The sequence below is a fragment of the Hirundo rustica genome, chromosome 4, assembly GCF_015227805.2.
Source record: "Hirundo rustica isolate bHirRus1 chromosome 4, bHirRus1.pri.v3, whole genome shotgun sequence".
Taxonomy (NCBI): Eukaryota; Metazoa; Chordata; class Aves; order Passeriformes; family Hirundinidae; genus Hirundo; species Hirundo rustica.
The window spans coordinates 14305071-14325148 of record NC_053453.1 but is presented as its reverse complement, the minus strand read 5'-3'; the positions used below and the strand labels follow the sequence as shown (position 1 = coordinate 14325148).

The window sequence follows — 20078 nt, the reverse complement described above, 5'->3', positions numbered from 1 at the left end:
GAATTACCACATCTCAGCTACCCCACCACTGGCAGTTTGAGGCTTTTGGTCTGGGGGCTGGCATGGGACTGTGCTGAGGCACAGGTCAGCACAAGCACTAACAGAGCCTGGGGGTGCCAAGCTTGCTCTTCCTGCTGACTTAGCCACACAAACTGCAAATTCCAGCAGGGAAGTATGGTTTTATAATGACCCAGAAAGATTCATCAAGGTTCATTTGCATAGCTATTCATAGATGCTAGAAAGCCAGCATTATAAACACAATTTTTACATGGTTGAAAAAAACCAATCCCACATCAAAAACCCCAGAACAATGGTTGAACGCTTCAAGGATTAGCACATTTTCTGTGCAGAGAAATTTTATTTTCAGAGGACAAGGGTAGTGTCTTGAAAGCTATACAGAAAATTAATGATCCTTTCTAACTTTACACTTTTGCTTATATAACATTTTTTTCCTAATTCTACTACAGTGATGCTTTACTCAACTTAGAGGAATTTTAAGGGAAATGATATCTATACAAACATGAACAAGCTTTAGAAGCTGAACTACAACTCAGCCAAAAGCTGAGTTATACCTGAAAGCTATAGTTATACTCTTCAACTAAGTCCTAAATTGTTTTTAACAGTGCCTTTTTCAGCAAGTGCAGCTATCAAAACAGTGAAAATAGTAAACCTCTCCGTTTTAGGTTTCACTGGGTTAAAAGTCTAGCAACTGTCTCCAAACATGAAGCTTCAGATGAAGATGAGCAGAAGAACACATTTTCTTACCTATCACTTGCAATTAATTAAAGAAAAATAAAAATTAGAAAGACTAATCTCATTGCAAACTTAAGTGTTTTAGAGAAACAAGCAACATTTTAGAGAAAAAGTAACATTGAACAATATCATTCCATATTCAGGAAAGTCATTCAAAAAAATACTGTCTGTCTAATGTATATTCCCAATAATTTTGTGCTTGCCATGGGTAAACACATTGCAAACAACACACAGAACTATATTTTAATAGTAATTGCTACATTTATCCACTCATGCAAAAAACAGTATGACTGGTAGGAAGACAGGTACCAGTTATATGGTTTTATAACTATTACAGTAAAAAATAAACAAAAGCCTTGTAAGCCTTTTACAGCCTAAGGCTTGATTTTCAAGTTTCAATTACACCTTTATAATGCCAAGTAGCACTTATGACAGTAATGTAAGTATAACTACAGTTATAATGAAACTACAGGAATCACAACAATTGCTCAGTTTCTTTCCACACTAGCAGATTTGTATACGACCAAGCTTGTGTCTACAAACACAAGCGATCCATGCAGACATAATAAAACATCTTTTTGACCATATGGTAAAATATTTGCAATATTGGAGGGTGGGGGGTGGTAGGAATCAGTACCATACTTGTTCCTCAAGGTACCTTCTGCAGCATGCACATAACACTTGGGGAGAGGAAGGCCCTTCCCAGGGCACATGGGTTAAGTCAACCAGGGCTGCACACTTCTTTGCTTTAAGAGAAGCAGCTCAGCTTAAATATCTAGCTGCCATGTGTCCTTCTTCTCATGAGCTGGAGTTTCCTGGCTAACGAATCAGTAACAGCCGCTCAGTCCCAGGGCAATGCAACTGTAACAGAACATCCTATGGAGCAATCCCAAGTAAAGATCTCTCAAGAAAAGTGGCAGTCTCAGAGGGGGTTTTAACTATTAGGACAGGGAGCTCGCATTAGAGCATCTTTAGCAGAGGGATAAGCCAATTCTGAACTTCTTCATGTCATGCAGGTTTACACCTAGAAATGATTTGTGACTGCTCCCCTAGACTATCACAACTGCAGCATTCATGGTGTAATATTCAAGCTCTCAAGGAATACAAGATTATTTACATACTGGTGTATTTACATCCACCAGTGGCTTATACTGACAAAAAAAAAAAAAAAAAAAAAAAAAAAAAAAAAAAAAAAAAAAAAAAAAAAAGCTACAAGTGAAGAATGAGGCTGCTGCACTTGAGGGGGGGAAAGTAACACAGGAGTGTCAAGTGCTAAAAGGACAAAAAGAAACAGATGAACTACGAAGCTGAGGAAGCCTCAGCCAACCAGGAGTGGATGGATGCTGCAGGTGGAAAGAAATTACTGCTAAATTTTGTCAGGGAAATGGACTGCCAAAGTACTTTCTGGGAAACATTACTCTCATGACTTCCAATTTTTGACAACTTGCAGTTCTCTAGATCCACTGTGATGGACAGTCATTTTCCAAACAACAGATGTAATTCTGGTAACAGCTGCTTTATTTCAACATTTTCTTTGCACTTTGTTAGGTCCTTACTCAGAACACAGAGCACAACTGCTGAGGTCCCCCCTGCAGAGCAGCTCCTTCCTGCCCTATTTTCATTCTCCAGGCACAATAGCAGGGGAAGATTCAGGAAGAGCTCCAGATCAGCCTACAGGGAAAGCTGGGCAAAGACTGTGTTGTTCTTGGTAAATCTCATTGAGTGATACAAGACTTTGACAACCCTAGATAACCTAAAAATTAAGAGGAAATAAAGATGGCTATCTGAAGTGCCATTTTGCAGCTCAGGGCACTGCACTGATTCTCCTACCTGTCAGTCTGCTGAGTTGGCCCTATACAGTGAGAGAATAGTGAAAATGAGAAGTTTTAAGAAAAATTAGGACTCGCAATTTAAAAAAGTGTATCTGACAGTCCCATGCCAATTAACACTGATACAGCAAGTATCTCTAAGATAAAATCTGCTTTTGCTGGGACTTGCACTACACAAGTTGCAATAAATCAGTGTAAGCTGTCAGATAACAAGCTGGGCAATGAAATACTCCACTGCTTCGGTTTGCTCTCTGCCAGCCTCTAAGTGACCCAGCTTTTTTGTACTTGAGGCACAGCCACTACAGAGTAGTAAATTTTAACTCCTTCATACCTGTTCCCACTTAGAAGTGAAAGCTTCTCCATCCCTAAAACTGAAAAGTTTATAGTTAAAAATGAAGCCACATCCTCTTTCAAAGTGACAAGACATTCTCATTTAAGGTTAAAGCTTTAAGTGAAAAGATTTGTGCACAAACTACCACTGAGAAAAATAACTAAATCCAGGATGTCTCTGAAAAATAAACTTTGCAAGCCCTGTGATTACAGCACTACTAGACTTACAGAGAGAGAAAAAAAAAAATGAAGATATTTCCACACTAGAGGAAAACTGAAAAGTCTTAGACCAGAGCAGGGAAGGATGTCTGAATCCTCACAGGACACTTAACCAAAAAAACTCTATCAAGTAATTACTATCTCCCATCTTGATTTTCCCTATATCACATTTCACCTGATCTTTTAATTACGTTTTCATAGAGCAAGATTTAATTGAAATATCAATTATGGTAAAACCTAGCTACATATAATTGAATTTTCACTCAAAAGTAAAAATTATGTTATTTACATTTTAAAACATTTTTGACCTACTTCCTCTTTCTTATTTCTCAAAACAAAAGGTGGGGACTGCTGACAATACTGCAGAAGAGCAACATCAGAAAGCAGAATTAATTATCCACTGGGGAAGAATCATTAAATTGAGCAGTAATAAAGAAACTGTGAGTAGGAATGGAACCAGTTGTGATAGCTTCTAATAAAGCACTAGGAACTTACAACGAAGCACAAAACAGCTCATAGGTGACTAGATCTCTGACTGAGTCACTACCCACTCCTACCTGCCCAGTTAGTATTATTTATACTTGCATATAGTAAGAAAATAATAAAACCACAATATTTTCCCCATAAAACTTTACTATGCATTGCAAAGCACACATGTTGGTGACAGGCTTTTGACAACGAGGTTGTGTGTCTGGTTCTGTCCCAAGGTTGGGAAGAAGACACTACTCTAGCGGAATACTACTCTTCCTGTCACCAAAGATAAACTCCTTAATAAAAGAATCCTCCTCCCTAATACTTGTAGCCTACTGCAATAATATAACAGCTAGAAAAGCTTCTCATGGATTATGCTTCCAATGCAGTATGTGCTTTCAGCACTTTAAATGTCTACTGCTCATCATCTTGAGATCTACCTTTCAAATACTGTCAAGTTCACATTCACCTGCTCATTCTGAGTTTACATTGTTGTCCTTTCTTAGTTTAAAGGACTTTTTAATTGCTAATATGTACAGACCCTTTGAGCAGTGCTTCAATATACCATATTAGAAAACTCAAGCATGGGAATGATCTCCCAAAGCATTTAGTGGCAGTCCTTTAACAACTCTCATGCCATTTGCTCGTAAGGCAGAGAACAGGCTTGTGGGAGAAACTGAAGAATAAGCATGGTCAGTGATACAGAATATCAGAATACATTCTGGAAGTTAAGTCTACACTACTACTGAGATGCATTTTAGAATACTTTTTAGAGGTGGCCTGATTTTTCGCAACCTTTTTCTTCTCAATGACAAGTATGTGCCAATTTGTATGTATGTATTCACGAATGCACAGTTTGCATTTCCAGTTAAGCAGAACTATGTACAGTTACAAAATCAAGTCACAATTAAATAATTAAATTTTTAAAAATCATTAAATAGCAATTAATTCATTTGTTACAAATAATTTACCTGTATTTCAGTAAGACTGAATGTCTGGCTGCGAGAAGACCAGACTTCTCTGAAAAGTACTACCAACAGTACTGCCTGTCTACAGATCAAACATACACCAAGGAGGGACAGAGAAGAGATCTGACTATAGAGGGAATTACCTGAGAAATTGAAAATCACACTTTAATGCCCATTAACAGAAATTGCAGAGTTGAACGGGTTATGACTTATGAAAAACTATTACTATTTGTTTTTAAATAAGTCCAAGAGTACTTTTGAAAATGCAAACATCATTTCCACCTTACAGAAAGAAAAATGGAGGCATAAGGCACCACAGTCACCTGATGATCCAAATACCAGAAACTGACAAACCTAAGAATTACAGATTGATCTTGTTTACTCAGCAAAAGACTGCAACAGAAGAAACTTGGGGACACATTGTGCAAGTCACACCTTTCAACGGCACAACAGACATTTTCTTATTCATAGATTCACAAAATGGTTTGGGTTGCAGAGGACTTTAAAGATTATCTAGTTCCAACTGCCCTACCACAGGATGGGCAGGGACACCTTCCACTAGACCAAGTTACTCAAAGCCCCTTCCAGGGTGGATCCACAATTTCTCCGGGCAGTCTGTTCCAATGCCCCAGCACCCTCACTGCAGCATTTCAAGTGAGTGACCAAGTAAAACAACGACATGCATTTATTTAACTTAGGTTAAAATAAGACTGTAATTCAGGCTTGTGCATTACACAAAAAGCTTCATGTTACAGCAAGATGAGTTTGAGGCTTTGTGTCCGTAGCTCTTTGTATCAGCATGAAATATTTTCATTTTTTCTTGCAATGGTATTCAAGCTACAATTGCTTCTACAGCATGCAAGCAAACAGAATGGGCTCCAGGTTGTAGAACAGGCAACCCCATCTGGAATGTGCACTAGCAAAGTTTACTGTGACTTAGAAAACCGATGGCTACAGGCCCTGTAACAAGATGAATTTCCAGAGTACAGAGCACACAGAGCAAGGGTGAAAGTGAAATGAAGCAGACCAGACATTTCTTGGCATATTACTGCTTCAGGGATGTATGTATTTCAGTGGCTAATAATGCTGACAAATAGGAATACAAACCAAAGAACACTCAGAACAACTTTGAAAAGGAGACAGAGTAAAGGAAACACCTCTCAACCCATTATTGCTTTAGGGATACACATATTTTAGTGCTGCTAATGCAGGGCAAATAGAAATCCAGAGAAAGCGCCATACATTGCTTCTGAATGATTCAGCTACATTGGGAACATATTTGTGTGAGACTGAGAAGCATGCACACAGGCATTTTTACGTTTGACTACAACTAGCTGAACCATTTGCTTCAAGCAAGAAACAGAGCATTTCTGTAAGCAAAATACCACAGAAGATTAATAGCACTTACAAATAAATACTATGTGTATTGCCTTCAAATATCAGTTTAAAAGTCTTACAAACTTCCCTAGAAAATCTGCCTAAAGCTATACTTTTCAGCTGTAGCTCAGTGTGACATCCGTATCTATCTTACAGACCTGATTTTATATGAACTTACAATTACTTGATGAACAGATTAGTATCTCCTGTAAAGTACTGTAATAATTTGTAGTTTATCAAGATCATGAGGTAAAGAAATCAATTTTGCCGGGAGTGTGCCAAGCCAGGCCTCTTGAAGTTCTTCCTCTTGCTCACTACCACAGCACAGACTAGTTATCCTATGCAGGTGTTAAAACAAACAAATCCGTATTACCTAAGTGAAGAAACACATTTGATAAAATTTAATAAAAATTAACAAAAAAGAAAGAATGGAGACAAAAACTATATATCCACACTTGATTTAAAAAAAACAACACTTAAATAAGCAGAAAGAAAGGCCCCATAACCCAAAGCCATTTTTCACATCTTCTCCTGTCCTCAAGAATATAGCTGTGGAATCTGTTTCAAACACACTAATCCTGAAAATCTGTACACTTGGTTTACAGTATCCTCTTGTATAACCATCTTCAATCTCCTTTTCTCTTACTACAAAAATATAATCAACTCCTAATTAAAATATTCAGCAATATAATTTTATTTCATTACTCAATTCTTTCTGTGCATACACACACATGTGGAACTCTTCAGATGTCTGCATCCTTTCCTACTTCCCAACATGGCTGTCTAGAAGGCCAGAATCAGACATGTTTCTCACCAACATGGGCCAGGAAAGCCAACTACGGCATATGAATTACTGAGGTTCAAATAGTGCTACTTCAGCACTCCCAGTTCCTCCTTCTATGTACCAGCGCAAGGACTGATTTCCCTTCATCCCAGTCGAAATAAAATTCTCCGGAGAAACTCAGGGATAAGAAGCCACTGCAGCCAGCAAAACTGAAAAACTGACTAGTTTGACTGCAGCCAAGTAGCTCATAAGAAGTCCCCATCACACTTGACACACACAAGCACAGTTCCAGTCCATGAATTCCACAAAGAGCCTCCCGGAAGAAAAGGAGGATGAATACCAAAGCTTGAGGCTAACAGGCAGCCCAGGCTCGCCCTCACCCAACCAGCACACTGCCACAGAGACTGATGCCTCAACAGCCCATCTGAAACAGCCACACACACAGTTCCATACTCGGGGATCAAAGATACAAGGGAGCACGTAATCGTAAGCAGAGGCTCTATTAAGTCAGCCAGGAACATGTTAAGATTCTAGACAAGGAACACCAGAAAATATGCACACAGTCCCTTAGAAGTTTCACCACTACAGGGTAAATTACTGAGAATTAGCTTATGAATAGATTAAACACAACAGTTCTAAACAGGTGCCTCAGATCTTGCTGAAGATCCAGCTGGTATTACAGAGGACTCAGGACTGCTGGTCTTGTGTTAGGAGAAGAAGCCTTCTCTGCACTCCTGCATAACAAGCTCGGAGTACTGTTTCCTCTGGTGCAAGGAAACACTCCACATCTAAGAGGATAATGATTAATAGCCCAGATAGTTCATGGGTGTCAGGCAAAGCACTTAACTTTGAATCAGGGAGAGGCCTGCAGACTGGTACAACAGAAAGCTTTTGAATGAAAGGAGTAGGTGGGGACAGAGTAGGCAGAATCAAAGCCAAAACGCAAACAGTATTTCTTCTTATTCTAAAGTCACCATCAGAGACACAACAGAAGGTAAAACAACAAAGCATGACCTAAAAAATATGCCAAGAAACTCCAGCTTTTTCAGAAGCACACAGACTGTTGAACATGATAATATTTTGTGCACCCCAGTTAGAAAACCTGCAGACTGAGGTCAGGAGCAAAATGAAGTGCTAAACCTGCAGAATGGCAAGATGCACAGAGGAAATCACACAGACCACACAGGTGCCAACAAATATTGTGCCCTACACAATGCTAGATTTTATGATAAATAGTATAGTCTCATCCAAATTGTCAAAGAACTTAGTAAAGTACATTCCCACTCACTAAAAGGGAAGTTAACATTTTATTGTGTAATGCTCTACTCAATGTGTGCCCACGTTTCTGCTACATGCACCAATGATTTTTTCTAAGAACATACCAGTCAATCATTACAAGAGGAAGGATCTGTGCTTTATTTCTCCTCCTACCCAAGAACAACACAGCACAAAACCAGACACAAGTACTAGCTCAAAATATTCTCACAGTGATTGACTTTTTGGGCTAAAACATCATGAATGCCTATGTGCAACACTTAACGTTTTCCTTCTCTATTTTCAAGATCCTAAAATTGCCCAAGAGGCTTTGGATTTCATTCGTACCAAGCTGTTCCAATGTGACTTGGACTGGTGAGGTCAGCAGCACCTATGATTAATGCAGGAGCAGGGAGTCTACCAGGCAAAAGACTTAGCTGAACTCCATAGTGAATAAAACCAGACTTACCTTTTCCCCTCAGGCAGATTCCCCATTTCTGTGCTGACATAGCTACTACTGACCTCAACAGTCCAATAATCAAGGACCTGTGAACAAACAAAAAAGGTCACTTGTATGCAAACATCTGCTAAAGTGCATGCTTAAAGTACACACAGCTTTGGACTTAACCAGTACTTCCTCCATGCTCCAGTTCATCCATTACCACACTGCCTTCCTCAGATGTTAGACTCTCCTCTCTCTCCATCAGAGCTCCAACCAACAATCCTAAAAAAATTAACTGACCAAATCAGACAGCAAGACTTAGTGGCAGGTCCGTATGATTTTGATCTCCTTAACCTCATCAACAAAACTTCCTAGGTAGGCAGCTACAAGCAGAAAAATAAGTTCAAAATAACAGGATGAGTAGGTCTTCATACAGCTAGGAACAGCAAATACCAGAACCTTAAACATACAAAAAATGCCATAAGAGTGGGTATTTCTTTCCTACTATCACCTGTTGAACAAATAGATACCAGAAGAGTACTAACTCTGACTTGAGTCCTCCAACTTTGAGATTCTGGTATACCATCCTCCACCAGCAATACAAGAATTTAGGCTCCCAGCTCTGCTTGTTCCCACCTGCACTCCAGTTAGATGTTCAAACAGGCAGTAAAAATATTCCCTGTCTCCAACACCTCATGTAGATTCTGTGCTTCTGCTATCTTTCTAGATTGCTCAAGTTGCTCCAGCCTTCTTGTCATGGCTTTCATCATTGATTTCATCAATTTATTTAGTTATCTAGCACTTTTCCTATAAAAATCTTGTAAATACTTCATTAAGTATATTTTTTAGCTTCAATAAAGAGATCTTGCTTCCAAATTTCTTTAGGCATCTTTAAGATAATAGGTTGTTTTTTCTTCCTTTCTTAACTCCTGATAATTTTTACAATTGGAATGTTGACAATTTTTACAGCTGGAATGTGAAACCTATGCTACAATAGCATGAGAAAAAATGCAACATGCTCAGAAGCTAGTTGTCTTCAGCATCAGGACCATCTAACTCTTCCTTAAAGAAATTATTGACTCCTGACTGCCTATTCATTTTTGTCAGCTAGTGATAGAGTAAATCAACAACTCTACTTTTTCCAGGTTAAGTACTGCAAGTTCCTCTAAGACTAGAGCTGTAAAACCTAATGGGTCATACTGTTTGAATTTTCATAATATTAGTTTAAAACCCCACAGAACCACAAACAACTACCAAGTACTTTAGTACAATTACAGGCTTTGAACAAGAATCAATGGTGATTTAAGGGAGGAAATCAGAGGGATGCAAACAGGAGCTGCCCATTTCTACCAGCTGGTCTGGTCTTGTTTTGGAGGCTAAACTGCACCACAAGGCATGAGACCAGGATGGCACCAGTGCTCCTCCTCAGTGCCCACTCCTCTGGGCAGGTACTGCATAGTATCTCTGCTCTGGAGTACCTCTGCTCTGGTACTGCATCAGGAAGAAGTACTTCTAGATCTGCTCATCTGTTGCCTTTGGAAATGAGAGAGATGCAAAAGCAAGATCTGATGAACTGCAGAAGAGGGCTCAGAGAAGGGCATGAATCAAGGCAATTGCTACAGTTTTCAATACTACCAATATCTACCTTTTCTATTAGAATAAATGCAGTTGATGGCTTATGAACAATGGCACTGCTCTGACAGCAACACATCAGTCCTAACAACATGAAGTGATTTAATGACATGAAGGTCACCTTCCTGTTTTTATGACTCTGAACTTGAAGGAAAGAAGACAGTCAAACAAGAACAAACAACCCAATGCAAAACTTCAACATCCACTCACTTATTAGGAATGTGGCCAGTTCAAGATGGATTTAAAGTTCAAATTATTGGTGCCTTCAAGGTTCTTATCTGGTGAACCAAGAGTAGAAGTCCTAAAACTATGAAAACATACCTAAGAAGAACTACCCAGTGTTACTAAGAAAGGGAGTTTGGTCAAGTCTTTGTAGAATTCTTGCACAGAACAAGTATTTAGGAGAAGAAAATTTAATTTCTTATGAGCAAACAGAAATTAAAAAGCTTCTTCCACTGGCACATGCCAGCAATCAATTCAGCAGATGTTTCTCAGAGCAGAGCTCAGCGGAACACATTCCCTATTTACAAGGCCATACACCCCACAGCATGGGCAATACAACCTGTGTAACCCCAAGCAGGTTTCTTCTGCTCTTTCCAACTTAGAATGCACTCCCCTGCAAAGGCAGCAAACTAAAAGAGCTGTGGCTAAACGCAATCATACACCTAATACTTCCAGCTGCTGGAAAATAATCTCTTTCCAAAGTGATTAGACGCATAGACACAAAAAAACCACAGTTACTGGTTTTGCTTTCCTTGCAAGGGAAGCAAAGGTGGAGACAACCATATACGTGAGGGTCCTAAACAAATGAAAAGGGAGACAAAAGGGCTGTTACTTCTTGTTTCTGCAGGTTAGCCTGCAGAATCTCCCACTTCCGGGAAAAGGTTTGAAAAGTCTTGCCATAGGGCTCTCACTTAGGTAGAGGTTCCTGGAACTATTTAATTTTGTCTCGACTGTGAAAATATGGTTGATGTCAAGATGACTCTGATTTTAACTACACGTAGCAGGTTTTCCACCATTTCTGGCATTTCCTGGTTTTGTGTCTATCATCTGGAGACTGACAACCACTTTGCTCCTGCCTCAGAGACAACTGAGCATGCAGCTGTACGTGCTTGGCTGGCTGTTCATTAGATTAGAGAGCTCCTCAAAGCTGCCACTTGAGATGAGACTTGTGGAACTCAAAACTTTCCGAATACACTGTGTTGAAAAGAGACCAGAAAGTTCTAGAATTCAGGACTGAAGCAATTGCCTCAGGCCTTCAGGGAGAAGAAAGGGAATCCTTCCTTCTCCCTGAAGACTCTTTAGCCTCGCAGTGTCTGACAGCCCATGTGCTAAAAGCATCAGGTATTATTGGGGTTCTCCACACTGCCTGGAAAATGTTTTTGCCTGGGAGTTGTCTTGTAACTCAGGAGTAGAAATAGAATATGCTTGTTGCTGTAGAACACTCCCAAAGGAGGAGCCCCAAGGTCAGTGCCAGGTGGTCCTGGAGAACATCAGCTTTAATGAGAATCAAAAAGCCTTCCAGATTAGCCCCAGAGGACAAACCTCCTCCAGAGAACTGCTCCCTTGCTGAATTACACTGGAAAAATCAAGGAGCGAGGTGGAAGAAAAGTTCAGGCAGAGAAGCTGTGTTGACAACTCCTGAATACACACAACTAAAAAACCCATCTCCACAGGAGGGGGAAAAATCCCTGGGTGACAACTAAAGTACAAGCTCAAGGTAAAGGCAAAAAGTTGCATTTATCAATAAATGTACACTTTTTTTTTTTTTTTCATTTACATAACTGCTTCAGCGTCTGAGCTCACTAGCACACAGCCACATGATATGATGGCAGAACTCCAAAGAATGTCAACCCAGGTGCAATCCCTAGAGCACATATGGGGACTTCAAACAAGAATCTGCAGTTTGAAAGGGAGGAACACAAAAGGAAGTCTGTCCCCAACTGCAGAAGAGGCTGACACCATTACTGTTCAGCTGAATAAGAGACCAAACCTAGGGGGAAGTGGGCACACACTGACCAACCCCATGGCTGAAAGCACGCTGTGGCCCATCCACAGCCAGTGAGATGGGGGTGGAGGGGACCTCCGGGGTCACAGTGCGGCATTTCATCCATGCCAGCAGCATGTCTGGAAGGGATTTGTGAAGGAAGGATGGACACACTGTCTGAGCTAAGAAACCTAAGTTCAGTGACTGAGTCTATAAACAGCCAAAATATGAAACCACCTATGAAAAAATGCCCTTCAGAACATGTATTTGCTTCAAATAAATCCTTTAAGAAACCAGTCTAAATCTGACAACAACTCAGAGGAAGAGGAGAAATGGAAAGAACAGGAATGTGTGCTTCTAGACCTTAATTTCTACAACTATCATGTGCAAATTATATTTTAGAAGAGTTTGCACCCAAGTTGCATCAAAAGACTTACAGAGAGTTACCCTACCAGATGGCTTCAGACTCATTCAGAGCCATCTTACACAAGATCTCTACAACAGAATTAACAACTGCTTCTCTTGACTTGTTCACAGACGTAATCATTGCAGATAAAAGCCCAGAGGTGGAACTCTGCTCTCCTGATTTTCATCAGTCACTGGTTTCAGGCTTCCAGCAGCTCAGTGCAGACCCAGGCTCTCTAAGAAGCTTCACACCAGAAACACTGATTGTGCAGGTCATATGTGAACACCCACCAATGAAGACCCATGAAACAATTTTGCAAACAAAGCTATCCATCAGGCCCATTATACCTCCGTGGTGCCAGCATGCCGTACAACCACGGCTGCTCCCTTTGAGCCCAACCACCTTAAGCAGAAATTTTCAGGATTTCTGTAGGACTTGCAACCCAAAAGCTTACCATATTTGAATGTAATAATTCCTAAGACTCCTAAAATACTACCTTTAAAAGAAATTAATGTATTTTAAAATAGGATATATTCTATAAAACCCCACTTAAGAGCATACATCTGCTATAACTAATCTTGAAGTCTACTGATAATGAGATAAGGAAAAATATAATTTAAAAGACCTCCTCTTTTCAGCACCTCCTTTCAGTGATTCGCTTTTTTCATTGCTTCTCAGGATATAATTGGCAAAGTACAGACTAGTACACTCAGAACAAAAGTTAAGTGCAAGTTCTGACTGCACACCACGAGACAGCAGCCAGCACCTTGAATCTTCTGCTTGGACTATCCTCAGATATCCTGCCTTGCGCCTCTGCTGATGGGACTGGTGCAAACTTCAGCCAAACAAGTCACTCACACCCAAGAGTTCCAGCTGCACGATTTGCTGACTAACATCACAGTAAGTGGACACCACTGGTCTCCTATTCCTGTAGCAAAAAAAGCATTTTGAAAATAAGCCCCCTATGCTGCCCACATAAATTCTGCAAGATAAGAAAGCTCTTGTGCTTAACACCGCAAGCTTCCTTCAAGTGCTTTTTTATCAGGAATAAGAAGACCATAATTTCAATTTTATGTCACCTATGAAATGGATGTTTTCTATTTTTTTCCAAAATGAACAAAGATACTTATAATCCAACAGGGACTATGTTTTAATAGAAGCTTGACCAAGTACAGGGAAAATTATTTTAGAAAAATTCCCATGTTTTAAAGACAGAAAACAAATTTCAAGGTTTATGAACTATGGGAAGTGATTTCTTTCGTAAGTTAAATAAAAACAATACCAAAAAGGCTGAAACACCTCCCTTACGACTTTAAAGAATGTCCAGAAGAATCAAGAATCAAAAAATTCTCTTAGCTATAGCTCTGTGTACATAATACTTTATCATGAAATGGTCACTAAATATAATGTAGCAACATTCATGTGCAAATTGATGACTTTTGTATTATACCATCAGACAAAACAAAAAGGGAGTCAGTGCTTGTTGACGTGACAGTGAACTGAGCAGAGCACTGTGTATCCTGTCCAAGGCACACAAAAAGATATGGTTTTTCATCTTAAATTAATCCTGGTACCCTGAAAGATTTCAGCTCCAGTCAGAACCTAATGTATCCTTCCAGATGCTTTTGGACAAAAATAGATTAAGCTCTTAAGATACAGAGATTCAATCCTGAGCACACACAGTAATAGCAGTAGCTTTAGAGCCTGGAAGCTTGGGTGACCATCTCTGGGCAGTGACAGCACAAGAGTCAATTGCAACAACCCAGAAATTTGTCTCTCCATCCCCACTGCCAGCCTATACTAACAAACCACTGTCTCCAGAGGTAAAAATAGCCTAAGAACCTCTGGACTGAAAATTACAAGCATCTGTCAGAAGCAGCACAGCATATTTGGGGGTTGAGGGTGACTCCAAAACGTACCATGGTGTAAACTCCTTTAAAAAAAAGCTGGTGGACACTCAGTCATAAAAACAGACTGAAGCTTCAGAGCTTCCCATATCAGATTGCCAAGGGAGGATGATAAAATTAATCTGGTTTTCCAAGAAAAAAATACACTAAAAAAGCTCTGTCATATTAAAAAAAAAAAAAAAAAAAAAAAAAAAAAAAAAAAAAAAACCACCCAAAAAAAACCCACAAAAAACCACCCAAAAAAACAGCACACAAATCCTCATCTTTCATAGGCAACATGTCATACCAGTTATTTTCTAGTATTTCCACAGCATATCTAGTAGTCCAGATTATATGGCAGACCTTTATCTAACCACTTCAAATATCATACAGAGTTTGAATTACATGATGCAAGTCCTTTGGATAAATTTGTTGGGTTTTTTTCACTAGGTATTGAGCCTTACTGTCAATAGAAGCCAACCTCACCAGGGGAGCCACAACCATATGCCAGAGCTTTTCACTCCTGCCTAATTCTGTGTACAATCTTGTTTCCTCTGCTCAGAAAATGACCTACATATGTAGTCAAAATATGCTACCAGGAGCACTACATATGTCAGATTCAAATATAGCCTTAAAAAAAAAAAATACTACAGACATTTTGAGCACAAAGCAAGCACCGAGCAGTAGGCTTACATTGTGAAGATATCTCATGTACAAAATACAGGAGTCAAGAAGATAAGGCACCTAACCAGGCAGGTCCCCACTGCACTGCAGACTCATGCAGTAACAGTAACATGCACATACTGTAATCCTAAGTAACTCTGCTTTCATGAGAGCTTGGGTATTGTCTACATTAAGTAATGCCTAAGCCAACATTCTGCAAGAAAACAAAACCCTGAAAAGCTGATCATTAATTGAGCACCATTTATTCAGCATGCCAAACAACAGGAGTATCTAATTATCCAGATAATGATCATACATCAAGACAGAGATCAGCCATGGAGGAGCAAGCTAATGCTGTCACTCCCTGAACTCTGCTCAAACTGCTTTCCTTCCACAGGTGGTATGCAAGTGTTCTTGAAAAAGTAACCTGAACAGCTCACTACCTGAAGCACCATGACAACACCCACCTACACCAGCTGTAAGCTTAAAACCTGCAGCATCCCCAGATGACAGAACGATAAACTACTCCCACTGCAGACAGGTGAGCTGTTGGCAAACCATGGCCAATGGGTTCAGGAAAATTAGGACATTGGACTGATTACAGCCTAAAAAAGAAGTGATTTTGCAAACATGGCTGATTATTATTATCCTTTCTAGTCTCTACTGTGTTTAGTCCCAGTGATAACTCTTCTCACTCTTCACATTCTTTCTCAAGACAGTAATTTTTCAGTAGAAATAACTCTCATCTCCAGTCCTGCCTGGTTTTCCCTTTTAGTGTTTCAGTTCTGGCCTGACCTCAGGCTTTGGGATAGACCAAACATGAGCCAAGGGAAGGACCCAGCTTTCCTGTCAAGCAGACAAATTACAGTAGCCAACAGGAGTAAAGCCTTCACCATTATCAGATGCCAATGGTCCAAACATGCTTTTTACCAATGACTTTTGACCTAGCTAAGCTCATACTAAGTGTTACCAAGCACATGCAATCCAATTTCCTAAATGTTTGGATTTTGCCCCTATTTGTTGTAATGAATATCTGTCCAAGTGTTGCATTCCTGACATCTGGCTCAGACAAATTCCTAAGGAGTCCAGGACACCAGAACTGCTTGGAAATGGGCAGGTGGGAGAAAATAATGGCAATAAACCTTGTTCTTAAGCCATTTAGCCTGGAACTGTCATGAACTATGTATTTAGAAATTCAGATCTGAAAAGATCTAAGGATATTCTAAGCTCATGCTGAACATGTTTTTCCTTTTTATGTATTCTCTACATTTCATATTAATATTGAGGGGAAGAGGGACAGAAAAGGAACATAACTGTTTCCACCATAAAAACCTATTCAACATTTACAATAAAAGAGGATTTAGGATTGCCCTTGAGAGAAAGCCTGTATTTCCAGAAATATCTCATTCTGTAATGGCTGAAGAAAAAAGGGGAGTTTTTTTCCATTTCAAAACAGCTCTAAGGAAAATGGTAAAAAAATGGACAAGATAGACAAATGAGAGATGTTCCTCATTTCAGCACATATCCTGTGGTTTTCATCCTTGAAAGTTTAACTGTATTCCTTTACAGATCGCAGTCACAAGAAAAATAACCATTTTCTCACACAGACAAAATTAGAACTGATCCACCCTGCACTTGCAAGGGCAGAAGGAACATCACCACATCTGATTTTACAGCACCACAGTACTGATCATAACACAGTAATTAATTTAGTAAATGCAAAAAACCCCACTCTATCTGGAGTAGATCTCCTGATGGGCCATTTGCAGAGAGCGACAAGAAAGAAACCTAAGAATGTATAAAATTATACACAGTTAAGAAGTTTTTACTGGTTTTCAGGTAGGAAAGCATTCATAAAACTACACCACTGCACCCTAGCAGTTTGTCCTACTGCTGAAGTGTTGCATTATTGAATAGACTTCTTACCCAAACACCAGGAAATTCTGGCTCATTTTGGGCAGTAAAATGATAGTCAGAAGTCTCCAAGAGTTGAAAGGGTAGAAAAAACTTCCACCAATTTCTAATACCTTCATGAAATTATCTAGGCTCCCTCTGGTGGGGGATTTAATGTAGAGACTGTTCCAGTTTGCTATATTAGAACAGCTTTGAACCACAACGGGTTTCTTCTTTTGTAAAACAAACCGTGTTAGGATTGGATTCTGCAGTTCCTGGAGTCTCTTGTCATGCTCCAGGCACAGAAATCGGAGGTAAAGCTTTCTTTCTGGCCCTAAGCTACATCACATAGAGTAAAGAGTCCGTGATTGAAAAAAAAAAAAAAAAAAAAAAAAACCCAAAACCTCACCTTTTTAAAACATGAATTAGTGTCTTTGTGCTCCAATCCCCAGAACATTTCTCATTTCTTACTTTAGCTCTCCAGAGTCCCAGCAGAACCACCGCCTCTGCCCCTGATGTGGACAGAGGCCAGAACGAGATTGCTCTCTCCAGGGCACACAAGAGACCTAGGACTCCTAATTTCCATTTCTGTGGTTTATATATTTATTATATTAAGTCCCAGTATCATATCTCTCCAACAATTCGAATATCACTTATTTGCACCACTGTAAGACAATTCCAGCATGCCTATGTATCTGTCTACAAAACACACACGCACAGGAGTCAAGCAAACCATCCATCCATTTCATTTCTCTACACCCCCTGAAGTTGTCATTGTAACCAGTTATGGTAAAGGAACATGACAAGCTTTACAAACACAAAAAGACATCACATTCGGTAATTTTAGCATCTACCACTAAATGTAAGTGCTACATATTGCCATCAAAATTCCTATTACCCATGCAATCTCATAGTCAAATTCAGTTTTGCCTCCTGAACTTCATGACCAATATTATCAACATTCTGCAGTCTTGATTAAACAAAAATCACTCAGAGAGATAGCATTAAAAAAAAAAAAAAAGAACCATCCAACTTGGGGTGGGAAAACTGGAACCCGAAGATGTTGATGTACGGGAAAATCAGCGTGAGCCTTTTCATGGATGGAGTCAATTTTATTTCTGACAGCCCTTATTATGACTCACTAACTTTTCTTCCTTAATAAGGCCATGATTTGCATCAGAGAAAGTGTGACTATAACAAACCCGAGGACTCAAAAAATTATCCAACGGCTAAGAAACATAACTTTGCTGCACAGAGGAAAACAATTTTAGTTCTCAATTTATCCTTGTGCTTTCAGATAGAAAGGGCTGCAAGATTATAACTATGATAGTCTAAGGATTCTGTTTAACCTCATACAGCCCATCTTAGATATAATTCAATTACTGCCAGGTAGGATGACAGCTGAAGAGCAACCCAAATTTGAGGGATATTTAGGATATAGCTGGCACAGAAACCAGTCTCATATATCAGAAGAAACGGCCCTCATCACTGCAAGTTCTTTGGGACAACTGTAAAGTTTTACAAGAACCCACTGCTTGCAAACTACATAGGAAGGCAAATAAAGAGCAGCAATTCACGTTCAGGATGTCATTAATGAAAACCAAAGCCTACCAAAGCAAGCGGTAACTTACTCAGAACAGGGAATTACTACCTCATTCTGTCCTAGAGGCATTCCTTTAGTGCTCAAGTAAAGCTATGCGGGGAACGAATAGAGAGGTATTTACAGTTCAGGACAGGCGCGATCTCCTCGCCCCTGGCTCCCCAGAACCCCCTCAAATGCAAAGCCTGCGCTGTGGACACTGACAGACCACCCTCGAGATGAAACTGCTGAAAGGATGCGAGACCACTCTCCTGGTACAAAAACCAGACAACTCCCCCAGCAACGGGGCAGGACTACACCACCTGAAATAAAACCGAAGAGGGCAAGCACACACCGTTCCCTTGCACACCGCGCTGCGACGGCCATGGGACCCCGCCCGGGACCTCGCTCAGCCAAGCGTTCCCCTCGCTAGCTCCCCAACCTCGGGCACTCCGAGGTCACTTCGCCTTCTCCTTTACCGCAAGGAGTTTGCGGGCGTGCAGGGACGGGCGATTCCCGGGTCGGTTAAACCTGCCCCTGGGGAGCGCTGCCTCCGCCGGGCAAGAGCCGGGTCCCCGCGGGGAAGGGAGTCCGGCGTGGTGGTGCGGCACTCACCGATGCCCAGCCCCACCACCACGCGTCCCGCCAGCAGCGTCTCCTTGTCGCGGGCGGCGGCCAGCACGCCGGACCCCGCCGTGAAGAGGCCGCTGGCCAGCAGGATGCAGGGCCGCCGGCCGCACAGCCCGTTCAGGACGCCGCCGGCCAGGGCGGACAGGGCGGCGGCGCCCACCGTGCTGGAGACGAGCAGCTCCTGCCACAGCGCGTCCAGGTTGAGCTCCCTCTTGAGGAGGAGCAGCGCCCCCGACACCACGCCGGTGTCGTAGCCGAAGAGGAAGCCCCCCAGGGCGGAGAAGACGGACACCACGTAGACGAAGCCGGGGGTCTCGTCCTGCTGGAACTGGCGCCGCGCCGCCCGCTCCAGCTCTCCGCCCGACGCCGCGCTGTTGAGGCTGGAACAGGACTCGGCGGCGATGAGGCTCCGCTCGCCCGCCGCCGCGCCCGAGCCGGCGGACCCGTCCGCCTGCCGCCGCCTCTTCTCGCCCATCAGGTTGCTCAGGCTCCGCAGCGTGTACTCCACATTATCGCTGGCCTTTCGGGACATGGGACGGCCGCGGCGGCTCCCGCCCCGACCGGGGGAGGGCAGGGGGCTGAGGCGGGCGGCTGCCGGGCTACTCGGACTGGGGCGGCGGGGCTGCCGCTGCTGCCCGTCCTCGCCGCGCCCGCCCCTCTCGGGCCGCGCTCAGCTGGGTCGCATCGTCCCCCCGCCGCCGGGCGGACTTGAGGGGAAGTTGCCGCCGCTCCCAGCGCCCGGGCGGAGCTGGAGGCGGAGGCAGGCGGGGACAGCGGCGAGCGCGGCGCGGCGGGCGCAGGGGGCGGGCTCGGCCGCCCCCCTTCGCCGTGCACGGTACGGGGCAGGCGCAGCCCGGAGCGCCTGCGCACGGGGCGCCCCCGCCGCGCTCACTCGCGGGCGGGCCGCGGGGCTGGCGGTGTGTGCTGGGGCCCGAAGGAAGTCGGGACGGAAGCCAGAAAGGAAGCCCTGGGCGG

The 20078-nt window shown here is 42.0% G+C and overlaps 1 protein-coding gene across 1 annotated transcript in view; it reads right to left on the bottom strand.

The window, feature by feature from the left end:
- Window positions 1-19705, bottom strand: part of SLC2A13 (solute carrier family 2 member 13) — a 149724-nt gene extending 130019 nt beyond the window's left edge. Inside the window, exon 1 of the mRNA XM_040062552.1 lies at window positions 19089-19705. Within this exon, the coding sequence (XP_039918486.1) occupies window positions 19089-19635 (547 nt within the window). The 5' untranslated portion in view covers window positions 19636-19705. The remainder of the gene's footprint in view (window positions 1-19088) is intronic.
- Between the last annotated feature and the right edge of the window lie 373 nt (window positions 19706-20078).